General features: G+C 44.4%; 2 protein-coding genes across 3 annotated transcripts in view; one reads left to right on the forward strand and one right to left on the reverse strand.

Moving 5' to 3' along the window:
* SEC23A (SEC23 homolog A, COPII coat complex component) overlaps nt 1-14049 on the forward strand; it is a 153175-nt gene extending 139126 nt beyond the window's left edge. For both annotated transcript variants that reach the window (XM_040333500.1, XM_040333501.1), the window contains 4 exons: nt 315-401; nt 696-851; nt 4804-4869; nt 12217-14049. In XM_040333500.1, the coding sequence (XP_040189434.1) occupies nt 315-401; nt 696-851; nt 4804-4869; nt 12217-12306 (399 nt within the window). In that variant the 3' untranslated portion in view covers nt 12307-14049. The remainder of the gene's footprint in view (nt 1-314; nt 402-695; nt 852-4803; nt 4870-12216) is intronic.
* A 10371-nt stretch (nt 14050-24420) lies between these two features.
* The window catches only part of VPS39 (VPS39 subunit of HOPS complex), a 70899-nt gene continuing 68399 nt past the window's right edge, over nt 24421-26920 (reverse strand). Inside the window, exon 25 of the mRNA XM_040333162.1 lies at nt 24421-25058. Coding sequence (XP_040189096.1) covers nt 24983-25058 — 76 coding nt within the window. The 3' untranslated portion in view covers nt 24421-24982. The remainder of the gene's footprint in view (nt 25059-26920) is intronic.

Raw genomic sequence — 26920 nt, forward strand, 5'->3', positions numbered from 1 at the left:
TAAAGCCATAACCTAAATAGGTTTTTTATAAGTTTGAAAGCTGAACTTTGGGGCAGATGTACAAAAATATGAATTTATTAATGTATTCCTGTATTTCAAAGCAACTAGAATTAATTCCTAAATCTTCTTAGGGAATGTTATGGTATGTCCTTTCAGGGCATGGTTTCAGATAGCTACAAAAAAATGTTAGATCTCAAATCATTTTTTAAACATTAACCTGGAAAGAAATAAAACCTGTATCTATGTAACAAAAATCTTTGTGTGAGGTTAATCTATATACCATTATGACATCATTTGTCTTTTTGTAATTACAGCCTGTATTACTGGACAGCAGCAGTATACTTCCAGACAGGATCCTATTGATGGACACATTTTTCCAGATTCTTATTTATCATGGCGAAGTAAGTCTGGAACTATAGGATACCTTCCATATTTCCACACATTGGGGGGATTTACTAAAACTGGTGCACACGGAATCTGGTGCAGTTGTGCATAATAACCATTCAGCCTCTAACTTCAGCTTGTTCAATTAAGCTTGGACAATACAACCTAGAAGCTGAGGAGCTGAGTGGTTTCTGTGCACAGCTGCACCAGATTCTGTGTGCGCCAGTTTTAGTAAATCCCCCCCCAATGTTTCTGTTTGTGAATAGATCTAACAGTTTTTAACATGTTAAACTTTGTCTGTTGGTACACAGACTATTGCACAGTGGAGGAAGTCAGGATACCAAGACATGCCAGAGTATGAGAATTTTCGGCATTTATTACAAGCTCCAGTGGATGATGGGCAAGAAATACTTCACTCTCGTTTTCCAATGCCTCGTTATGTAGACACTGAGCATGGAGGAAGCCAGGTAAGAGTGAAAACATGAAAATTGTGAACTTTTATAACAGGATCTACAGTTTACTAGGAGCAAATCAGTTTTTCACAATTTGCAAGTAAACTATCTACTTCTTAAAAAAAAAAAAATATATATATATATATATATATATATATATATATATATATATATATATATATATATACACACACACACCGTATATACTCGAGTATAAGCTGAGTTTTCCAGCACATTTTTGTGCTGAAAAAAAAAAAACTCAGCTTATACTCGAGTCTCCCTGCCTCACTGTGGCCATCTGCAGCCTCACGTACCTGATCTTAAGATGTGACATACAATCTTAACTGCATTAGGCGGCCGTGCAGTGTAACAAAGCCCTGCCTCCTTCTCGTCCATGATAGGCGGAACACTGACTCACTGCTGGGAAACTGAATCAGTATTCCGTCACGGACAAGGAGGAGGCAGGGCTTTGTTACACTGGACGGCCGCCAATGATGTCACAGCTCGAGATAAGGTACATGAGGCTGCAGATGGCCACAGTGAGGCATGCAAATTGGCACATTGAGGCATGCAAATGGGCACTGTTGACCCTTTTTTCCCACTAACAGTAACTGCTGTATTTCTCACCCTAGGCTTATACTCGAGTCAGTTTATTAGTGGTAAAATTGGGTGCCTCGGCTTATATTTGGGTCGGCTTATACTTGAGTATATACGGTATATATAATCTTCGTTCTATTATACTGTGTTGCAAAATTTCACACAAATGCTCACATATGACATAGAGGTAGGTCTGCGTCTCTTATTTCTGCTTTAAGCATTACTGTCAGATTCAGTATTCCAAGGCAGGTGTGCATATGATTGGTGACTGTTTGAAACCTATTAGAACTGACACTTTGGTATGAGGCTGTCTGTATTGAAAAGGTAGCAACAGGTAAGCAGTGGGTGAACTTTGTTACAATAAAGAGGTTATATTTCACTTTCACTCATAGCTATAGCTGATAACAGTGGATGTTCACCTAACAGTATGTTTTGTAGCTGCTCTGAGAATCTTCTGTATGGCTAGGGAAACCATTTTTTAAAAAGTGGGTAGCAGTAGGGAATAATGTTTATATATTGTTTTGTATTGCTTCAAAAGTAAAGCACATCTTTTAAATAATTCACATCATAAGTGCAAAGATCAGTTACTGATACCATTAAGGAGCAGAGAAGTGTTACCAAGAACTGGTGTGTATATAATAAACCGTATACACAGTACTTAAATACTATACTAGATTTCAAACTATATATACAGTCATCAAGTATGTGCGGTAACGTGTTCTGCTCACATTGTCTATAGCAGATCTATGAATAGAAACTGGGAGAAATCCAATTGATGACCACTGGAGGTCCAAACAGTTGGTAGTAATCACAGCAGACATGTAAAAATATATATGCATGCCAGTAGGTAAAACTCCCAGTGTCTCTAATCCAGGTAACTAAATAATTCATCAACATTAATTATTCATTACTGTAATTCATTTTTAATTAAGCATCAGAAAATAAATTGTAGTAAAGTTATTGGCTTATACTGTATTATAAAATGGGTGTTAGGCAAGTCCTAATCATGAGATGAATTCCTATAAGGTGGATGTCCCAAACGATACAGTGCCATCTAATGATGTAATAAGGTGTAGCATAACCAAAATAGCAGACATGAAATAAATCAAGCTAACCATGGGAAGGAGCTCCCTGTGTATTTTTTTTACATGACATATATAAAAAAAAAGCATCAATAAACTTTTCAACAACATTGATTTCTTTTTGTTTATCCAGCTAGCACAGAATTAGACCATTTACCTAACAATCAGATAAAAAAACTTCAGTAAATGTAAAAAATATACCCACGCTAGGAACTAAAAACAAATGGCAGCTGTGCACTATAACCTACCGGTAGATACCAGGCACAAATAATAATGTATTAATAAAGTGCAGCGCTAAACAGATAAAGTGCAATTCTTTCAAATGACACAATGCACGTGATATGTGCAAAATTTAAACGAATATCAAAGTGCAGTCTGTGCAATCAATTGTAATAAACAATATAAAAAATAAAGACTGTGCAGTCTAAAAACACATTTTTAATATTTCATCACGTGAATAAAGTGCAATTGTGTGCAAACAGAAACGTTCATATAACGCTGAATACCATCAAAGAAAGTCCCATAGAGGACGAATGTGTTGGAAATGATGATCAAACACCTAGCGGTGTGACACACATCATCACAACAAAACTGGAGGCTTACCAGAAAGCCAGTGACGCGCCCCCCCCCCCCCTTACTCAGGGAGGTCACACAGCACTTAGTTGGATCTCTGATCCACTGAGAAGGAAGTCCGGACTTTTCTCTCCTGTAGCCGTAGATAGTATACACCGGAAGGATCACAGCAAATCGGAAAAGGGTATTAAGAAACCTCAATACCAGCGTGTATAAGAAGCAATGGACTCCACATAGTGTGATACCGTCTCAGCATCGGGTTTAATAAAAAGTAGGGCACTTTCATAAAAATTTGTGAAGTTTAGGCTATGAACATATCGCAAACCAAACAGATCAATTCCCTTGTAAGCTTCGAAACCGCAATCACACATGCGCAGCAGCAACTGTCCCAAACTGGGACTGAGAAACGTCCGGACTTCCTTCTCAGTGGATCAGAGGTCCAACCAAGCGCTGTGTGAGCAAGGGGGGGTCGCTGGCTTTCTGGTAAGCCTCCAATTTTGATGTGATGATGGGTTGCACGCCACCATGGGGTAGATTCACGTAGCTGCGCTTTAGCTTACGGCGGTGCAGCGTATCGTATTTACTCTACACCGCCGCAACTTACAGGAGCAAGTGCAGTATTCACAAAGCACTTGCTCCGTAAGTCGCGGCGGCGTAGCGTAAATGGGGCCAGCGTAAGCGCGCGTAGTTCAAATGTGGAAGGGGGGCGTGTTTTATGCTAATGTGTTATGACCTGACGTGATTGACGTGTTTTACGAACGGCGCATGCGCCGTCTGTGTACATATCCCAGTGTGCATTGCTCTCAAGTACGCCGCAACAACGTATTGGTTTCGACGTGAACGTAAATTACGTCCAGCCCTATTCGCGAACGACTTACGCAAACAATTCAAATTTAGAAGCGGGAACGACGTCCATACTTAACATTGGCTGCGCCACCTAATAGCAGGAGCAACGTTACGACGAAAACGACTTACGCAAACGACGTAAAAAACTACCGCCGAGCGCACGTACGTTTGTGAATCGGCGTAACTAGGTAATTTGCATACTCTACCTAGCGGCCAGCGTGAGAATGCACCATAAGATACGACGGCGTAAGAGACTTATGCCAGTCGTATCTTAGGCTAATGTCGGCGTATCTTGCTTTCTGAATACAGAAAGAAGATACGCCGGCACAGATTTGAATTTACGCCGCGTATCTATGGATACGCCAGCGTAAATTCTCTCTGAATCTACCCCCATATGTTTGATCGTCATTTCCAACACATTCTTCCTTTATGGGACTTTCTTTGCTGGAATTCAGCTTTATATGAACTTTTCTGTTTGCACACAATTGCACTTTATTCATGTGATATTTATATTGCATATGTGTTTTTAGACTTTATGCACAGTCTTTATTTTAGATTTTTTATATTGTTCATTACAATTGATTGCACAGACTGCACTTTAATATATAGTTTGAATTTTGCACATATCATTTGCATTGTGTCATTCACACGAAATGCACTTTAGCTGTTTAGCGCTGCACTTTATTCATACAATGAAAAAAAAAAACGTTTACATATCTTATTCTATTTATTGAAGGAATGGAGTCATAGACAGAGAGGGAACACATTTGGATGTCCGCTTTTCTCAGAGGGCGATTATTGATTTATATTATGTAAGATGTGAATTTTAATAGGCCTACATTAACATCAAACTGTTTTATATTTCCTAGGCTCGTTTTCTGCTATCAAAAGTGAACCCATCACAAACGCATAATAACATGTATGGCTGGGGACAGGTCAGTAACCAGTTCTGTTTTTTAAATGCAGTCCAGTTTTATCAACATATTACTTGGATCCCTCCTATTGTTGTTCTGGCATGTTTTCCATTGCTTTTTCATCAGAGAGTTTATACAGGTCATTGCCTGGCAATTGCTCAAATATTCCCGCTGAGCTCAAAAAGTCATTCATTTGGCTGATTATTTTTAGTTGAGACGATGCATCAGCTTGTAGCGGTTATCCTCCACACTAGAAGATAATGGGTTCAAATTATACCAGGACCTTGAAAGTTTATCCAGTATGGCTGAATGTCAGAATCATGCTGTCCTGCATTAGGCAGCAAAAATGTAAAGGTGAACAATGGACACTCTCCCCCGCTGTACTTACCTCCTGTGTTTCCGAGATGTCAGCACCCCTGCAGTCGCTCCAATGATCCAGAGGTTTGAAATCCCTAACTTTCTGTCAGCTCTTCCAGGACAGACCAGATGGATTCTGATTGGTTAGCCTCGTCAATGTGAGCGGATTGGTGTGGTGGGGAGGGTGGTCAGTGTTAGTTCACCTTTACATTTTTACTGTAAATGTGTACTAATCCTTTAAAGGAAATATATGTTCTCAGCATACACTCTCATTTTACAACATCGGCATTTTACTAGCAATCCGTGCCTGGACAAGGCCATCTAACGCACAAGGTGAAGAGCCAAACTGCACACCCCCTTCTCCCACAATATGTGAGCATCATGTGTCAGCAAACATTAGCCCCATTTCTCCTCTACAAGTGTGGGGGACCTACGGCTGGGGAACACCGATTTTTCAAAGTCAGGGCAACCCTTTCATAGACTCCCATGTTAAACGTCAGTCTAGTCATGGACCCAGTGAGGCATGGACATGGACACAGTGAGGCATGGACATGGACACAGTGAGGCATGGACACAGTGAGGCACAGTGAGACATGGACAAAGTGAGGCACAGTCAATATGGTTTCCCATTTTTTTTGTGGTAAAATTTAGGTGCCTCAGCTTATATTCGGGTCGGCTTATACTCGAGTATATACGGTACTTTTGTTCTTCTGTGGCTCAGAATCAGCTAATAGTGGGCTATTCAAAACAGGAAAAGTACCGCGCTTAGGACAGGATTAAAAAAGAAGAAAGGTTGCTGCCCCCCTAAAAAAGCTCCACAAAGGAGTCTGGTAAATAATATAAAACACGGGTGGGGTAGTGGCGCTACCTGGGGTACCTAACAGTAGGGAATCTCACTAAAGTTACAGAAAACACTCTATATAAACATACATTGTAAAATGTGAACCTGTGACCTAAAGGAGATCATCCAATGTAAAAATGATGATGATAGCTTCTATGAGCAGTGACCAAGTAATTTACACCCCTAACCCAGTGTTTCTCAACTCCAGTCCTCGGGGCGCACCAACAGGTCTTGTTTTCAGGCTTTCCATTATTGTGCACAGGTGATTTTATCAGTTTCACTGCCTTAGTAATTACCACAGCAGTTTGATCTGAGGGAAATCCTGAAAACATGACCTGTTGGTGCGCCCCGAGGACTGGAGTTGAGAAACACTGCCCTAACCCATGGACATTTAGTGCTCCACGAGTCCCTTCCACTCGAACAGAAGTAAACCCCTTATGGTACATTTTAATTTGTACCACTCTTTCTCTTTGTTCTCCTTTCTTTCCCCTTTATCTCTCTCTATCCTAATTTCTTGTCCCCCCCCCCATCCCGCTCTCTAGCCGTATTTATTGCGCTCTCTCTTATTCTTTCTCTCCCGTATACTTTGTTCTTCCCCTTCTTTTCCTCTCCCTTCTATGTATTCTCTATTTTTATTCCTTATCTTCTTGGTGGGGGGAACGGGATGAGTGGCAGTGCTGGCGGGGAGTTGGGATGAGTGGCAATGTTGGGGGGAGTTCTGATCAGCCAACTTAGGTGCTCTTGTTTAAGGTCATCTGCTGATCTGAGAACTGTAGCGGGGACTTTTAATGGCAACTATAATCACAGGTAGTTTTACTCACTGTGTCTCCAGATTCACTTTGTCTTGAGTAGTGACACCTATGCCGAAATCAGGAGATAGGGTTTTCTCCAGCCCGTTCCTCTTTACATTCCTCACCAGTCAGCTGACCTCTAGTTAATTTCCCCCCAGCCATGCTGTGAACTGAATGGGCAGCTGCAAAGAGGCTGAGTGGGTGGCCGCGGGCTCCAGGAACAGCCCAGCTGGGTGGCCACAAAAAGGCTGGGAGAGCAGTGCGGGCTTCAGGAACAGCCCAGGATTTGGTGACCCCTGGCAAATCATCATTCGACCCCCGAGGTGGTCCCGACCCCAGGTTGAGAACCACTGCGCTAGATGATATCCTGCATTCCTGAGTCCTGAGCGAAGCTGGTAAGATGGTAGAAGTTCCTCAACAGTGAATCCTCATACCCCTTGTTTTTTTATATTTTTTAATTAACACCTTGATACTACACTATTGGGGCCCTTGTCTCTTCCTATAGTGAGAGGGCTGGAGGTGAGCTGACGAGGAGAAGCCTTGGGATTTCATCAGCTCCAGATACTACATGCTACAGTGCCTTGCGAAAGTATTCGGGCCACTTGAACTTTTCGACCTTTTGCCACATTTCAGGCTTCAAACATAAAGATATAAAACTGTAAATTTTTTTTGAAGAATCAACAACAAATGGGACACAATCATGAAGTGGAACGAAATTTATTGGATATTTCAAACTTTTTTAATAAATAAAAAAATGAAAAATTGGGCGTGCAAAATTATTCAGCCCCTTCACTTTCAGTGCAGCAAACGCTCTCCAGAAGTTCAGTGAGGATCTCTGAATGATCCAATGTTGACCTAAATGACTAATGATGATAAATAGAATCCACCTGTGTGTAATCAAGTCTCTGTATAAATGCACCTGCACTGTGATAGTCTCAGAGGTCCGTTTAAAGCGCAGAGAGCATCATGAAGAACAAGGAACACACCAGGCAGGTCCGAGATACTGTTGTGGAGAAGTTTAAAGCCGGATTTGGATACAAAAAGATTTCCCAAGCTTTAAACATCCCAAGGAGCACTGTGCAAGCGATAATATTGAAATGGAAGGAGTATCAGACCACTGCAAATCTACGAAGACCTGGCCGTCCCTCTAAACTTTCATCTCATACAAGGAGAAGACTGATCAGAGATGCAGCCAAGAGGCCCATGATCACTCTGGATGAACTGCAGAGATCTACAGCTGAGGTGGGAGACTCTGTCCATAGGACAACAATCAGTCGTATACTGCACAAATCTGGCCTTTTATGGAAGAATGGCAAGAAGAAAGACATTTCTTAAAGATATCCATAAAATGTGTTGTTTAAAGTTTGCCACAAGCCACCTGGGAGACACACCAAACATGTGGAAGAAGGTGCTCTGGTCAGATGAAACCAAAATCGAACTTTTTGGCAACAATGCAAAACGTTATGTTTGGCGTAAAAGCAACACAGCTCATCACCCTGAACACACCATCCCCACTGTGAAACATGGTGGTGGCAGCATCATGGTTTGGGCCTGCTTTTCTTCAGCAGGGACAGGGAAGATGTTTAAAATTGATGGGAAGACGGATGGAGCCAAATACAGGACCATTCTGGAAGAAAACCTGATGGAGTCTGCAAAAGACCTGAGACTGGGACGGAGATTTGTCTTCCAATAAGACAATGATCCAAAACATAAAGCAAAATCTACAATGGAATGGTTCACAAATAAACATATCCAGGTATTAGAATGGCCAAGTCAAAGTCCAGACCTGAATCCAATCGAGAATCTGTGGAAAGAACTGAAAACTGCTGTTCACAAACGCTCTCCATCCAACCTCACTGAGCTCGAGCTGTTTTGCATGGAGGAATGGGCAAAAATGTCAGTCTCTCGATGTGCAAAACTGATAGAGACATACCCCAAGCGACTTACAGCTGTAATCTCAGCAAAAGGTGGCGCTACAAAGTATTAACTTAAGGGGGCTGAATAATTTTGCACGCCCAATTTTTCAGTTTTTTATTTGTTAAAAAAGTTTGAAATATCCAATAAATTTCGTTCCATTTCATGATTGTGTCCCACTTGTTGTTGATTCTTCAAAACAATTACAGTTTTATATCTTTATGTTTGAAGCCTGAAATGTGGCAAAAGGTCGCAAAGTTCAAGGGGGCCGAATACTTTCACAAGGCACTGTATTTACCCCTGCAGGGGTGGTGGCATCTGGTGAGTGGGGACCCAGGAGGGGGAGCATGCAAGTCATCCGATTACCTGCTTTATACTACACCAAGTCACTTTGGATTACTGCATGGAAAATGAACTTGTTATGAGGATTTTTTCCTACTCATTCAATTAATCTTGTATTTTTCTTGGTTTTTCTGTTATATGTCAATTTTTCTGAACATTCATTTTTATAAACATATTATCTGTTGGACGTTGTTTATACAATTTTTTCACTTTTTTTTTTTTTCTGGCTGGTTGCCCGGTCAACTGTTTTTTGCAATTTTTTTCTGTTTATACGTTTGGGGATTTTTTGTCACTGTATACAGAGCTTCCTATTGCACAGATATTTATGCAGAGATTCATGCTTCATCACTTACTATTGACTCACTGCTCATAGAAATTATTATCATTATTTTTACATTGGATGATCTCCTTTAGGTCATGGGGTTCACATTTTACAATATATGTTTATATAGAGTGTTTTCTGTCACTTTAGTGGGATTCACTACTGTATCCCAGGTAGCGCCACTACCCCACCTGTGTTTTAGAATAGTGGGCTATTGCCCGCTATCAACTGATGTGGCATAGCTGCTCAGGGCTCTGAAAAGATCCTGACAACTTTGTCAGGATCCACCTGGCTGCCTGATTTGCAGTTGGCTCCACCTCTCAATGAGCCACAGCCAGCTGTGCCTGCCCTCTCTTCTGTCCAGTGAGTGCTGGAAGGGCAGGGCGGAGAGCAGTGACTGACAGTCTACTCCAAACAGACTGAGAATTCAACAATCGTCAGTCATGTGATCTCTCAGATCTCGGGCTTACAGCCTATGCCGGACAGCTGCAGCATCACATCTAAGCTCCGTTGCCACAGAGTCTGCCAGCTCAGCGGGAGATCTCTCCGTTGAGCCGGCGGATGACAAGTCCCTTTCTGCTCACTGAGCGGGGAGGGGCTTGTCGAGGGCCGCTGATTCCTATGGAGAAATCGGACGAAAACGGACATCATGCATACATGGTAACCGCTGACATCCGACGCTCCATAGACTTACATGAAGCGCCCATTCAGGTCTGCCGAAAAAACTGAAAAGGGCCTTAAACATAGGGACCAAATGTGCACATAAACAAATTTAAGCAGTACATAAAAAGTTCCAAAATATGACCATGGTGTTTCTCAGGATTTGTTACACGGAGTGTAGTTGGGTTTGGTTTGTAAGCCCCTATTTCCAGTAAAGCTTACATTAAGAGCTTGGCAAGTGGTTACAAACCCGGCTTATGAGTATCTCGCTAACAGCAGGTGTCAATCTATACACAGAGCTTAGAATAAATATCAGGGATGCTACACAAAAGCGCAAAGCTTTGCTATAGTGTTTAGGCTATCCTTGTTTATAGCTGTACTGCCTCTCTAACTCGCAAGAAACGTTTTCCTAGTGCAGTGTGAACATACTACTGTATAAGACGGATAGAATGGTGCTTTTAGCTGTGGATTCTACCGCAGCTAGAAGCACACAATGCTTTCCTATGACACCCTTCACACACTGCGTTTAGCTGCGGTTTCATTAGCTGCGGTTTGGTTCGAATATACATTTTTTTATTGAATGCGCCCAGGTGTGAATTGGCGCCGATATCCGCACATAACCGCAGTGCACTGTCAGCTGCGTTTAGTATGAATCTTGACGGGGAACTCCACGCCAAATTTTAAATAAAAAACTGGCATGGGTTCCCCTCCAAGAGAATACCAAGCCCTTGGATCTGGTATGGATTTCAAGGGGAACCCCGTACGCCGAGAAAACGGCGTGGGGGTCCCCCCAAAATCCATACCAGACCCTTATTCGAGCACGCAGCCCGGTCGGTCAGGAAAGGGGGTGGGGACGAGCGAGCCCCAAAGCACCGTGTCCCCATGTTGATTGGCTGTTGGTTGTCAGGGTCTGTGGGCGGGGAGCTTATCGGAATCCAGATCCTGGCCACCCACCCTAGGTGAATGAGTAATGGGATACATCGTACCCCTACCCATTCACCTGGAGAAAAAAAACACACTACACCAGTTTTAAAAGTAATTTATTAGGCAGCTCCGGGGTCTTCTTCCGACTGCAGGGGGTCTCTTCTTCGTCTCTCAGGTGCCTTCTTCCTTCTGCCGGGCTTCTCCGCTGTCTTCTTGCAGCTCTTTTACCAGCGGGGGGGCCCGGTCTTATGTTGTCTTCTTCCCTCTTCTTCGATATTGACACGTCGCTTCCTTCTGCTGTAATGCCGGGTGCGCGGCTCGCACCGATTTATATAGGCCTCTTATGACATCACAGTCCCATCATGCTCTGGGTGGTGATGACATAAGGGGGCGGGGTCACCCAGTGATAGTGTTTTTTTATTTATTTTTTACTTTTTTTTTTTTCTTCAGGTGAATGAGTATGGGTACGATGTACCCCATACTTATTCACCTAGGGTGGGGGGGCCGGGATCTGGGGGCCCCCTTATTAAAGGGGGCTCCCGAATTCCGATAAGCTCCCCGCCCGCAGACCCTGACAACCAACAGCCAGGGTTGTCGGGAAAAGGCCCTTGTCCCCATCAACATGGGGACGACCGAGCGCCCCCCTGCCCCAGAGCACCTAGCCCCCAATGTTGAGGGCATGCGGCCTGGTACGGTGCAGGAGAGGGGGGCGCTCGGTCGTCCCCACCCCCTTTCCTGACCGACCGGGCTGCGTGCTCGGATAAGGGTTTGGTATGGGTTTTGGGGGGGGCCCACGCGTTTTTTTGGGCGTACGGGGTTCCCCTTGAAATCCATACCAGACCCAAGGGCCTGATATGCTCTTGGAGGGGGAACCCATGCCGTTTTTTTTATTTAAAATTTGGCGTGGAGTTCCCCCTCAAGATTCATACCATACACAGTGCCTGGTATTGGCAGGGATCCAAGTCGGATCCCCGTTCAATATCGTACCGCGGCTAAACGCAACCGCAGGTAATCGCACCGTTCAAATGTAGCTGATCGAGTCTTGAATTTCAACAGAAAATAAACGTGCTTTTAACTGCGGCAGAACAGCCGTCCGTGTGAAAGGGGCCTAAGTGTGTTTAATGATCCCTGTAGGTGGGCTCAAGACCTTCATGTTTTATGGAAAATGTCTCTTTTCCTTTCACAAATGCTTTAATCAATGTACATTGTTCTCACAGGAGTCTGGATCCCCTATTCTCACAGATGACGTCAGTCTGCAAGTTTTCATGGATCATCTGAAGAAACTAGCTGTTTCCAGTGCTGCATAATAGAATACTTTCCTGAATGGACACAATGCCCCAAAAAGCGTTTGGCTTGTAGGGTTTTCCCCACTAGCCTGGATCCTGAGAGTGCACATGGTACAAGATGCTGGAACACCAACTGCTCACCCCTCCTGTATTTATTATTATGTATGCACATACAACCAGATCTCTCCTGGCTAGAGCTTCTCAGCTCTTATACTTGTTTTATTACTATAAGTTTAGTTTAAATTGAACAAATCTTTCATGAGCAAAAGGAACAAAACCAGACAATTTTTTAACCACACAGACATTGTTTCTGACTCTTAAACACTACACACTGTGAAATGTGTTTACATTTGGGATATGTATGGAGGATTCTTTTACAAGCATGAATATAAATGTGCGATTGTACTGGTGGAGCGCTGGACCCTAATATGAGAAGGTGTTTTTGAGACAGTCGGCTCTTTAAGATTGAAAATATCATCAGCAGGAGGTATAGTAGAAGGATGAGCGGATAAATATTATGTAATACAATATTACACCTACATCATTTTTATGGGAAATTTGCAGCAGTCACAAATTTCCAGGATTAAAACTTTTATTATGGGGCTCCCACCTTTCTACTGTACGTAAAGCAGACTATAAGGCCTCATTCATACAGGTTTACCTGAGTGTACACCCGTGCAAGGACCGCGTTTGCCCGCACAGGGATGTACAGGTGGTCCGTGTGCCCACGTGCAGGCAGTCCCATTAATGTCAGTTGAGATGCAGCGGCTGCACAGACAGCCACTGCTCCCAATGTGACAGCTGCACACCCGAAGACCATTACATTGGTGTCCTGACTGGAATGCACAGGGCCAGCTTTATTTTTAAAATAATAATTTTCATCTCTGCCCAGTACTGAAAATTGCAGCGTCTTCCATGCACATCTTATGTAAACACAAGTCAGTATTCATGATTATGTTGCACTTTCGTTGTATTCAGTTTTGCATGTATTTTCTGTATTTTATGTTTTACATTGACATCTCTGCCCGAGTAATCTCAGATGACATCTTTCTGGTATCTTTCTCATCTTACATCGGTAAACAGGTTCCAAGCTCTGCTTATAGTCTTTTAATTCTATCACACAGAGCCCTTTATAGCAAAATTAGAGGACAGAGAGGTGCTTGTGCCCATAACAACCCATCTGATGCCAGATTTTACTCCTATGGTGCAGATTCAAAACATCTGATTGGTTCCTGTGGGCCCATTGGTTCCTTTTTTTTTTATCAGCCTCATCCTTCACAAATGACAATTTGGAGGCGTTTTCTGCCCCAGTCAAGATGTGTCTGTTCTTAGCTTATGATGTCAGTTCTGTTTATATGTTTACATCATAATGAAATATTGCTGCCTATAATAAAACATGCATTTTCAGTATAGGTTTTTTTTTTTTTTTTGGTACGTTCATCTTTGTTTCACAAGTGTGATTCTCTGCAGCTTTCTATCATATACTAATGTTGGTGTGTAAAGATAAGGAGTGTCGGACAGAACCACCATCCCACAGTCATCTGACAACTTTTTCTAATGCAATGCCTGAAATCTGATAATTTGCCATAGGCAATGCTGAAATGTCTTATTTTAGACACTTATTTTTACAGAAGATGATTTAAAAGCTCTGCTACTCTCATCAATGTAAGTATGCTTTAGAGCTTATATCCAATTATACCTTTCATTTCTGTATTTCAAACCATTTGAATAAACTGGTATACTCGGAGTACCTCCTTTACATTTGTTTGGTTTCCTCTGTCTTTCTCATTTTAAATATGATGTGCAAAAATAATGATTTCCACCCAGAACAGTGAATTTCTGTTTAAATTATTTTTCAAAGAATTCTACTGCCATGCTGTCTTACTACGTGCATTGTACTGTAACTGTGTGTTTTATCATTGGTAAGTGCAGATTGAAGGATTGTTCCTCCATTGCAGATCAGAAGTTGGCTGCAGGAGAATTGGACAGCGAGCACATAATGGATGGCACAGGTTATGTTTGAATTTCCTAGTTCATGGGGTAATGTAGCCACTGGACTGTTACTACTGATAAAGCTACCATGCACCTCCTGAATATCTGTTTAGGCAGTTATAATGGAGCTTGGAAACTGGGGGAGGCACCATTTGAATGATGCTGCTTCATTAAGTGGCCATCTCAAGCTACCTTCCCACCAGGGAGAGGAATCGCTTTCTTATTTTAAAGTGCCTTATCTTTTCTTTAGTGTAATACAAAAGGGAGATTTAATAGATGTTGCAAAAATGTACAAGGCTTTATGCTTTGAGATGAGAACTGAGATGAAAAATTATCCTTTGAAAATGTCACATTTGCGTGTGCTGGATGTGTCCCCTATGATGCATTTGATTATACGGCGCTGTATTTCACCTTTTACCATGTAAGTGTAATCTTTAACTTTTAATAGTGGTTACTGATTCACACTTTGTAAAGCATGGCCCTCCTTTTATGTTTTCTCCGAGTGACAAAAGGATTTAGAATCAGAAGCAGTGGTGACTCTAAGAACAATATATACAGGGGGGGGGGGGGGGAGACATAAGATACCACAGTCAAATCTGGGGGGGGGCACTCATCATTTTCACCACTAAATCATACCAAATGTATAAGTATATATAAATAAGATTGCAAAATCCTAGCCTAATGCTGTGTTTTTATTGTACTAACCTAACACATAAAAGACAAGCTTTCAAGAGTTTTCCTATCTTTCTTGTGTATTGCTTCAGACCTGAGAAAGAGAAAAAAAACCTCTCAAAAGCTTTTCTTATAGTTTAAAGCAATTTCAGCAAGCAATTCATGCAGGAATATCCCCTGGTATTGGTGCCAGTAATAGTAAAAGAGGGATAGAGAAAGGAAGCGCCACCTAAGAACAGTATTAAAGAGGTTCTTTTAATGACACATTATACAAAACACACTTACAAAGAAGGTAAGGAAAGAAGGCTCATCTGTAACATCCTGTAGTCCTCGTCCCGGATCCATGGGCTGCTTAGAAGTGAAGAAAGCAGAATGTGTGGAGTCTTCAGGCTTGTCCTGTGGCCATCAGGATGAGGCCTGTTCCAGCCTCGCGGGTCACGTGATTACTTCCGGGAAACACTTCCGGGAGGAAGTTCAGACAGGAAGTGTCACAGGAGGAAGCATCCACCCGGGACTCGCCCAGCAGCTAGAACGTTCGAACGTAAGGAACTTCTATCTGAGTGAGCTGATGCTTCTCTATAAGTGACGCGCTTTTTATCTACTTTTATTCTGTAAGCGTATGTGGGGGTGTTCATCTTTATAATAAAGGGTTTTACACTATATGGAGTTTTTTCTGCTTGCTTCTATGTCCACTTTGCCACATGCATACACCCATTGATTGGAACCACTATACACCTGGGGAGAGCTGTTGGTGTCTTTTTCCTGAGAGGATCTTTCAAGGCTGTATGAGGCTGCAGTCCGGTGAGTAGATTACCTAAAGGGGAACGCAAGTGACGGAATCTTCTATTTTCACCTGGGCTAGATAAAAGCATTTCCCTGCACCTACACCAGTTTGAGCTGCCACGCTTAATCACGCAGTAGCAGATTATTTGGACATTTGATGTTTTCTTTTATCACGCAGTAGCAGATTATTTGGACATTTGATGTTTTCATTTATGTTCATATGAATACCCTATAGAGGACATATAGATGGTGTTTGGACTGTTTTCATTTCATGATATTTATTATTATTCACTGATTTCTCAAGTGCTGTTAATGTTTTATTGTTTCAATGAGACATATTTTACTTTATCCATTTTATTATATAATAGCCACTATAATGCTTAAACTATTTACACCATAGAGCGCTAGGATCAGAACCATCTTAGGATTTTTTTTTTTCTGATAATTTTTTGTATACTTCGGCAGTAATAGCCCCTAGTATTGGTGCCAGTTTAAGCAGTGATTACCCCTAGTTTTGGTGCTAATTTACACAGTAATAGCCCCCAATATTGGTGCCAGTTTATGCAGTAAAAAAGCCTACTATTGGTGCCATTTTATGTAGTAATAGCCCCTAGTGGTTGTAACCATGAAAAAATAAAACAAACCCTGCAAGATAAAGGCCTAATTGCATACTAGCTCGTTATGAAAATAGGATTTTTGTACTGACCGTAAAATCCATTTCTCTGAGTTTATAGACAGACACAGCATCCTTTGACAGTAGGGGGTTATATCCGCTTCCCTGTAGGAGAGTTTAGGCAGGAAAAAAAAAATCACTTTAAGTGTTAACAACACATTGCTCAGTGCAGCTCCTCCCAGGGGGGGGGCATGGCCCCCCGGGTATAACTCACACCCTGCTCTAGCAGCCTTAGTTCGTTACAAACAAAGGAGGGGTGGGTGCTGTGTCCGTCTATGAACTCAGAGAAATGGATTTTACGGTGAGTACAAAAATCCTATTTTCTCTTCCGTTCATAGACGGACACAGCATCCTTTGACGGGATGTCCCCAAGCAGTGTCAAAAAATTTTGAGGGGTGGGAAAATAACACAGCAAACCAGGTTACACCCCAAACAAAACCGGAGTTGCTCAACGGAGAAACTCCAACCATAAACCGCCGCCTGTAACACCTGCGGCCGAAGAAGGCATCAGAAGAGGCACACACATCCACCTTGTAAAACTTTGAAAAAGTGTTGATCGACAACCAGGTCACTGCCTTACACCCCTGTAAGCCCAAGAGGCCCCGATCGCCCTGGTCGAATGCGCCATAACCCGAAAGGGAGGCCCACGTCCCTTCAGGGCATAGGCCTGAAGCACAATCCGTCAGATCCACCTAGAAACGGTGGCCAACGAGACTGCCAGGCCCTCTTGTAGGACCAGCCACCGACACGAACAGTGAGTCCGACTTCCGGAACGGAAGCGTAGCAGATAAGTACACTTGTAGGGCCCAAACCACATCCAGAGGATGTAAAGTGGCCTCCTCCTGACATTTCAGCCGAGGACATAAGGATTAAAGAACAATGTCCACATCAATGTGAAAAGCCGAAACGACCTTGGGGAGAAAAGACGGCTGCGGCCGCAGCACCACCTCTTCCTTATGGATGACCAAGTAGGGAGCCTTGCAAGACAAGGCCGCCAGTTCAGACAGCCACTCGTCTGATCGAGGTAATTGCTACCAGAAATAAATCACCTTTTGTGACAGTCAACAAAAATACTCCCGAATGTCCTCAAAGGGAGCATCCTGAAGCACCGAAAGGACTAAATTCAAGTCCCATGGGGGGTAGTGGAGGGCGCACCGGAGGGGCCACATGCCAGACCCCCCTGACCAAACGTACGCGCCAAAGGTCGCTGAACGTAAACAGCCAGAGCAGAAATCTGACTCCTAACCGTACTTAAAGGCAAGAGCCTGATCCACTCCCTGCTGTAAAAACAGCCGAATCCTGTACACCGTGTATGTACGAGGATGCCATTTCATCTCCTCACACACAAAGATGTAGGCCTTCCACGTATGATGGTAAATCCTACATGAGGTAGACTTCCGTGCAGGCAGCACGGTAGAGACCACCGAGCCCAATAGGCCTCGGTCCTTCAGCCCCTGGCTCTCAACAGCCACGCCGCTAAAGCCAGTGGCTGTAAAACAGGGTGGAAGATTGGACCCTGTAACAGAAGATCATCTCCCAGGGGAAGACACCAGGGGGCGTCTGCACCAGACGCACCAGGTCCGCGTACCAGGAGCGACGCGGGCAATCAGGATTGATATAATCCCTTCGGCTTCCACTCTGCGCAGCAGGCAAGGAAGAAGCTTCCGAGGAGGGAAGGTGTAAAAAAAAAAAAAAAAAAAAAAAAAAAAAAAAAAAAAAAAGGCGATAGTGTGCCCCACCAACGCGCCTGATGCGTCCACCCACGGGTCTCTTGACCTGGCCACGATCGTGGCACCTTCCGGTTGAGGCAGGACGCTAGAAGGTTCACGTCTGGAGTGCCCCACTTTTGGCACAGACCTTGAAACCCCTGCGGGTGGAGAGACCACTCTCCTTGGTCTAGTGCAGTTTGACTTAGGAAGTCGGCTTGCCAATTCCGTAAACTCCCAGAATGTACATGGCCAATAGAGCCGGAACGGACCTTTCAGCCCACCGAAGGATGTGCGCGACCTCAGTCGTTGCAGCAGAACTCTGTGTGCCTCCCTGATGATTGACGTACGCCATGGCCGTGGCGTTGTCGGACTGGATCCTGACCGGTCGGCCCTGTAGATCCAGGGACCACCTGGCAAGGCACAGCTTGATTCCTCGGAGCTCCAGAATAATGATCGGTAGGCGGGACTCCACCTGAGTCCCTCCCCAACCGGAGAGGCTGGCATCCGTCGTGACCACTGTCCAGTGGCACGGCAGAAAACAACTTCCCGGCCCGAAGCACCGGAGATGCCAGCCACCACACCAGGGGAGACATGACTAGTTGACTCAATTGAATCTGGTAATCCAGAGATGACGGAAGCTTGTCCCAACATGACAGCAGTTCCCTCTGTAGTACCCTGGTGTGGAATTGGGCATACGGAACCGCCTAGAAAGAGGCCACCAACAGACCCAGAACCCTCCTGCAGCATCGCAGAGATGACCACTTCTGGGTCGGCAACTGCTGCACAGCAGATTGCAGAGTCTGAAGTTTTTCTGTTAGGAGGGAAAAAAAAAAAAAAAACTCCAGGACTAGTCCCAGGTATTCCAGTCCCTCAGACAGAATCAACACTGACTTCTGGACAATACAGAAGCCAGCCAAACTCTTGGAGAGTCTGACACGTGATAGACACGTCCTCCACCCATTCTGAGTTCGAAGAAGCTCGTAGGAGAATGTCGTCCAGACATCCCATGATAACAAACCCCCGCTGTCACAGCCGGGCCAGTATCGGGATGAGCACCTTGGTGAAAACCCATGGTGCCAACACCAAGCCAAACAGGAAGGACACCAATTGAAAATTGCCCCCCCTGACCGCAAAACACAGAAATCTTTGGTACCTTGAGCATATGAGAACATGCAGGTACACGTTCATGACATCCAAGGACACCAGAAAATCCCCCTGATGGAGTGCCGCTATTGCTGAGCGAACCGACACCATCCTGAAATTTTGCACTTTGACAAAACAAACGAGGGCCTCGAGGTCCAGGATTGGACGGACCCCATCCTTCTTGGGGACTACAAACAGATTGGAGTAAAACCCCTGAGACAGTTCCATCGAGGGAACTGGCACAATCACTCCCCTTGACCAGAAGATCCTGGACAGCCTCTGACAGAGCGAACCGGAGAAAGCCAGGAGGGAAAAAAACCTGTTTTGGTAGACAAGAGAGAAACTCTATCTTGTACCCGAGGAAACCACTTCGCAACCCCAACGGTCAGAGAGGAGAGACCTCCACCGAGCCGCGAAGCCAGTTCCCCCACCCGAGGCAGGGGGGGGGGGGCAGACCTTCAGGCGAAAGCAGGTATGTCCGCAGACTTGTTGGGCTTGCGGTACCAGGTGCGCAGCTGCCCCACAGCGGGGGTCTTAGCACCTTGTAAACCTTCCCCACCGCACAGGGTGGGCAAAAAAACCCTCTTGGGGTAGTAAAGGAGGGTCCTTGCACATGGCGAGGTCCCTAGCCCTTCCCAGACTGTGGGAACAGCATGCTCTTACCACCCTCAATGATGCCATTCAGGGAAGTCCCAAAAGGACCGTTCACCCTTAAAGGCCATCCACCAAGGCCTTCTTTGAGGACTAGTCTGCAGACCAGCACATCAGCCACACAAGGCGGCGCAGTACCACCGTATAGGCGGAAGCCCTGGAAAGCAAGAGCGTAACCAGGACCGACTCACAGACAAATTCTAAGACCCCGAACTAATTGTTCAGTCAGGTCCTTGCAGGTCTCGGAAGCATCCTGCTCCTGCAGCAAAAAAAAAACGATGCCCGTACAGTCAGAGTCCGTGACACCAGAGCTCCGGCCAAAAACCGGTCTCACAGCCGAACCCCCTACCGCGAAGATGGAGCGGGCCACAGCCTCCATTCTCCCATCCGCGGGGTCCTCAAAAGGCAGGAGCCCCATTCACATGGTGGCTAGCTCACCTGGACACGGGAGGGTCCACGGACAAAGGAGAGACCCACTTTGCAAAAAAAAAAAAAGAAGGTCCTCCACAAAGGGATAACGGGTCGCAAGCAAAAACTCTGCAGCGTATCCCATTCCTTACTGTCCCAAAAAAAGGAACACAAGGAAAGCATTGTCAGTGTGTGGCGGTTAGTGGGACCCAAAAAGGACTGGCACAGCAGGAGCCACCACCCCATCTCCAAGTACTGAGTATCACGCCTGCAGAAAAAAATAGCTTCAACATTTCCAAACAGCAACCGACCCTGATTCAGAGTCGCTCTCACTGTGCGTGTGGGTTAAGCCCGCATCATCTGACAATACAGTGTCAGAGATATCCCCAGAAGCAGGCCAGGGAGGGGGGCGCTAATATACCCCCCATCCGGCCACCAGTCGCTTCAAACTGGCGAGAAAAAAATGTCACCGACATTGCATAGCAGATGTGGCAGGGGGAGGGGCTGCAAGGGTTAACACAGGCTTACAGGGGAGAAGTACCTGTCCAGGCCTCCCAATGACCCCCCCCCCCCCCTGCTGTGTCCCCTAACAGCAAAGCAGAGTCACCCACGGTCACCTCCCGGCCTTACAGAGTATGGGGGCCCCCAGGGAAACTCACCACCTCACCCAGGTGCCGTGCAGTCTGAGAGAAGCCTAAGTGTGCAGAGAAGTCGGCTGTGCTGCGTATGGTAGATTTGTGTCATTTCTGCAGCGCTAAATCGGCCAAACGATTTCTAAGATGGCCGCCAAATGTGTAAAAAAAAAAACAGTTCTGGACCACAAGAAAATGGCCACCGAGCTATGTAAAGCGGGACTCCGGCAAAATGGCGCATTTAAAAAGACAGTGACACAGCAAAAAAACAGTACAGCACAAAGTCACCACAGCACAAAAATACCTTTAATCGAAGCTCTTGCACTGGTCCCCTTAAACCGGGTTTGCGTGCTCCGGTGCTGTGACTGGCCAGAGCCGCAATGACGTCGGTCACGGCATGGCTGCTGAAGAAATGTCGGCGCAAGCGTATATGGTAAATATCTCCTAAACCGTGCAGATTTAGGAGATATTTACAGTACCTACAGGTAAGCCTTGTTATAGGCTTACCTGTAGGTGGAAGTGATGTAACTAGGTTTACAACCACTTTAAATAAATACTTTGTTGAAGAACCTTCAGATTTTATTGTAGACTCATGCCCAAAGACTGAGTGCTATCAGCATGGCACATCTTGACTTGGGTGCCAGAGCAGGAACAATCAATACTATACAGGTACATAAATTTGCACTAAAGGGCCGCCCTACCACTGTATATCTACATGGGACGGTCCTTAACCACTTCACTACCGCACATATAATGTCCACACAGGGGATCTCCCATCCCGGGTGGACGTCATATGACGTCCTGGGCTTTGTTCAGTGATATCCGAATGATGCCTGCAGCTAGAGGCATTATTCAGATATTCTTTCGTGCCGGCGATTCTGTGCACGATAAGAATGATCATAGCGGCAGTTTCGCCGATTGATCGTTCTTATAGGCGGCGGGAGGGGACATCCCCCCTCCCGGCGCTTGTCTGGGCTCTCCCATGCCATCGGGGGCCCAGAGAAAGAATCGTCCAGCGCAGGCTAGGAAGCATAGAGATGACTCTATGACCGTCTGAGGCCCGGGCGCGATGTGATGACGTCACGCCCGGGTACCCGGAAGTAAACAAAGCCGCGATATTTTTTTCACGATCTCATGCTTTCCAGCCTGGAGGAGAGATGTGGGGTCTTATTGACCCCGCATCTCTCCATAAAGAGGACCTGTCGCACACCTTTCCTATTACAAGGGATGTTTACATTAAAAGTGATAAAAAAAGTGTAAATAACTAAAATAAAAAATAAAATAAAAACGCCCCTGTCCCCAGTAGCTCGTGCGCAGAAGCGAACGCAAGTCCCGCCCACATATGTAAACGCCATTCAAACCACATATGTGAGGTATCGCCGCGTGCGTTACAGTGCCAGCAATAATTCTAGCACTAGACCTCCTCTGTAAATCTAAACTGGTAACCTGTAAACATTTTTCAAAGCGTTGTCTATGGAGATTTTTAAGTACCGAAGTTTGGTGCCATTTCATGAGTGTGCGCAATTTTTAAGCGTGACATGTTAGGTATCTATTTACTCGGTGTAACATAATCTTTCATATTTTATAAAAAAATTGGGCTAACTTTACTGTTTTTTATAAAAAAAAAAAAAAAAGGCATTTGTAAAATTATTGCGCAAATACCGTGCAAGATAAAACGTTGCAATGACTGTCATTTTATTCCCTAGGGTGTCTGCTAAAAAATCATATATAATGTTTGGGGGTTCTGAGTAATTTTCTAGCAAAAGAATGATGATTTGTACATGTAGGAGAGAAGTGCCAGAATAGGCTCGGTATTGAGGTGGGTATAAAAGCCAGGTATTGAAGGGGTTAAGCGGTTGTGGGAATCTTCTTTTTTATTTTTCAAGGTTTGCACATCCATGTTGGGAAGATTACATCAAATGTGCTCAAAAACAAATTGAATCAGAAAGAAAATCCCAAATTTTACAGTTCATACCAGCACAAAAAATTGGGGAGCACTTGTCAGGGTGACATAATCAATGTCTGATTTATTCTCAATGTGGGCATATGTTCACCAGCTTTGTGTTATATCTCTGGGAAAGGAAGTGAAAACTCCTGAATGGGGACAGCCACAAGACCCCTTTGCTATCGATCTATTCGACATGACATCATCCTTTACAGACAACAGGGTTATGCATTTTGTTTTTTTGCATAACAAAAAGGAAAATAGAATTTAAATACTGTATTGTTCTTTTCCTGACAAGCTCCATGGCAGCACAGCTGGGTATAAGCTCTGCGTTCTGTAACTAGTCCTACCAAGCTGGGTGGGATCTTGCTGCCATGGAGCTCGTCAGGAGAGGAAAATTACGGTAAGTATTTGAATTCAATTTTCCAGATGGCTCCATGTCAGCACAGCTGGGAACTAACCAGCCAAAACAGGGGAGGAATAATTCTACACACTCCTCAATTCTGACTAAAAAAATAAACAGAAGTCAGTATGCCTCTGCCAAACTCAATTGTCATTAAGCCATGAATATGAATATTTTGGTGCCCATGTAGCTGCCTTGCAGATAGTTTCAGACACTCAGCCTGCTACGACTCTCAAGGTACAGACCCTTCCAGTGAAGAGTGCCGTGATTCTCCTGGCACAGCCGACCCTTTCAACTTGCAGGCCAAGGAGATGAGCTTTAACAACTATATATATATATATATATATATATATATATATATATATATATATGTTCTAAGTAATTTTCTAGCAAAAAATCCTGATGGTTACATGTGAACAGAAAATACCTGGTTTTCAAGTGATTAAATTGTTTGTTAACTCCGGGGGGGGGGGGGGGAAATCAGATCCTGGTCCCTTAAAACAGATTACACAGCAAAGAGTAAACCTCTAAACTGTAAAAAAAAGAAAAACCCTGAACCTGCCACTTCCTGTATCCCCTCTCTATTCTGACCACGAAAATCAGGGCTACTCAGCCCTGATCACCGTGGCCAAAGTACATCTCTCCGTCATACGCTGCCCTGCTCTCCTCTCTCCCCCCTCCCCTTCCTGCCTGCTAGATGTGTCACTACTACTAATTGTCATTGCCATCTCTCTCCCCCTCTCCCCCCCCCCCCCCCTCCTCTGATGAACTGTGTTCATTTAGAGAAGGAAGTGGCTGGTAAGTATGACATATTTTCAACTCCCCTCCATTCTGAAATATCCCCCCCCCCCCCCCAGAACCGATCTCCCTGCAGCACTGCCAGTGGGAGAGGAAAGTAGGGAAGGCCCGAGAGCATCTGAGTCAGTGATAAGGCTGTACAGCTGTCCCTTTTGAGCTGATCAATCCCAGGCCCAGAGAAAAGTACAGCCGACACACTTGCTGTAGCAGAAAACATTTGGAGTCTTCTAATAAAGAACTGAATGTGATATTATATCAGACAGATATTCATCAGCACTGAATAAAAAAAAAAAAAAAAAAAAAAGGACTAATAGTCAGGTGACATGGGGACACAAAGCTGTATTTATGGTCACACTGATAAAGTGGTTACTGTTACCCCGGACTTGTCTTTCGTGTAGACACCATGTAGGTTTCATATTATACAAGCCAGTGCTGCGAATGGATTGTCAAAGTACCATATACTGTCCAATATTAGATCCGTTTTATAAACTTCTATTTACATACATAAACAAACCTGTACAACATATAAAAAGTTAAATGGACATCTTACTTCAACCGAGACCATGTAAAAATGTAACTTTGTAGATTCTCCTAACCACAGCTATTTTTAGTTTATATCAGGATTAGGCGTATAGTTAAATTGTTCAGGCAAAGAGTCTAGTCTAGCGTTTAGACAGCCGACACATTTATCAACCGAACACCACTCATTGGGAATCCTTCCATGTGTGACTTGGTGATTGCAGATCACCTTCCATGTGTGACAGGTGGGTTTAGGTCATCTCCCATGTGCGACTTGGTGGTTACAGATCATCTTCCGGAACAAAAGTCCCTCCAGCCCTTGCAGAGTTCATTTGATGCCTTTGTTTGCATTGCTCTTCCCATGAGACTTCAGGTGTCAACAGAGCTGTTATCCTTTGCACAGAAATAGTGGACAACAGTACCACTTGGATAGCGAGCAAAAGCACTGTAAATAAAGGGAAAACAAGACAAATGAGGGACGAATATGTTCACACTTCATGTAGATCACTGAAAGAGGATAGCTGACCTGATTACCTATATAGAATAACTGTCACAATGATAAACGCATATTATTCTTATTCAGTATATTTGTTAAGCTGCTTCAAGTTAAAATGGATTTTCGATTTTGCCAACACGTAATTGTAAAGAAACAGGTGATCCCAGTATTGACACTTTTTAATCTTATTAGGGGTACAAGTACTAATGTGGAACCACCATTTAATCCTATCCACCTAATATAATATGGAAATCAGTACTTTCTGCTCTTCTGTGGAATTTCAAAGAGTACACATTACAACAGGGGGGCCACATGTGGCCCACGGAGCCCTCTGATGTGGCCTGGCGACCTCCTGCTCTGGAATGGCGGCTTGACAAGCCCAGTTTGCAGTCATACCACAGCATCAGCATGTTGTGTGAATGAAGCTGGTGGTAGAGGAAGCCGATGCTTCCTGTATAGCCCTGGCTTTTGCCACAGGTGGAGTCTATGGCAAAGTTCAGCTAACCCGCAGGATAGACATAGGTGCACTATGCTGCACCCACGGTGTGGGTAAACCGCAGCACATCAGTGTGAAAAGCAGTCTTAGGCCCTTTTCACACGATCGTCCATACCTAATCGGATCCTCAATTCACCTCTACAGAGCGGCAAATGTAAACAGACTTTTGTCCGTTTACGCCCGCCTACCTCCAATCCGATCCTCTAAAAAAAAAAATGGAAGGGAATTCATCCATCTGGGCGGATCAGATCGGAGGCCCTATAGTGTAGCCGTGACCTGTCATCCGCCTGCTCCGCTCATTGTGGCCCGCGACTGGTCACCAAGTTCCTTAAGTGGCCCTTACTCTTCAAAAGGTTGGGCACCCCTGCATTACAAAGCTGCTCAGTGTTGCCAACCATCTGTATTTTTACAGACAGCCTTAAAAAAAAAAAAAAAAAAAGGCACTTTTCTCCCTGTCCATAAATGCACATAATAGGAGAAAAGTGGCAGTTTAAAAAAAAAAAAAATAGCTGCAAGGGGTTCCACTTGGAACTGCCTGAGATGAGACGATCCGATCCTGTATTCGGCCGGTGGGCAGGGCCACCTGGGCTGGGGGAGGCAGATATGACAGAGGCTGTGCGGCATGCTACTGATGAGACGAGTGATGTCATGACGTATCCCGCCAGGCCTTCCAGTCTTTGAAAACATTAGGTGCTGAGCAGCCAGAACAGAGGAGCCCTTGTGGTGGTCTGATGGAGGGTAAAGAGGTTGTGAGGGATGGTTGGGTAGAACAGATGAAGGAATAATGGAGAAACAAAGGACAGGAAGGGATGGAAAGATGGAGACAGAAGGTCTTTAGAATTGGTGACATAAATTTTGGTGATCCTAGCAGCTACCAGGGATTTCCCCTTACTTTCTGTGGTGGTTATGGAACAGAAATAAAAGGGGACGTCTCTACAGGTGACAAAAACTGATGGGCTAAATAATCAGTCCTTAATCAGTCCTTTTTTACCTTAAATCACATTGCCATTTGCATATTGTACTTGTTTGTAGCTGAAATGTGCACTCATTCTGTAAAATGTCAGTAAAAACTTGGCTGTGCCAGTAAATTGAGTATTGTGTCAAATTTTAATCTGGTAGGTTGGCAACACTGCAGCTGCTAACCAGGCCCTAAAATGTATACATGAGAAATAGGAAGCCAAATATGTCATCACTTTGCAGGGTTAGCTTCTGGATCCTTTATTGGAGAGAAATATACTGACCTAGCAGCAGGAAAGCACTTATGCTACTTGTCAGCTGCATGTAGTGTGTACAGTGCTAATAAAGAAATTGAGCC

This window comes from Rana temporaria, chromosome 13 (assembly GCF_905171775.1).
Source record: "Rana temporaria chromosome 13, aRanTem1.1, whole genome shotgun sequence".
NCBI lineage: Eukaryota > Metazoa > Chordata > Amphibia > Anura > Ranidae > Rana > Rana temporaria.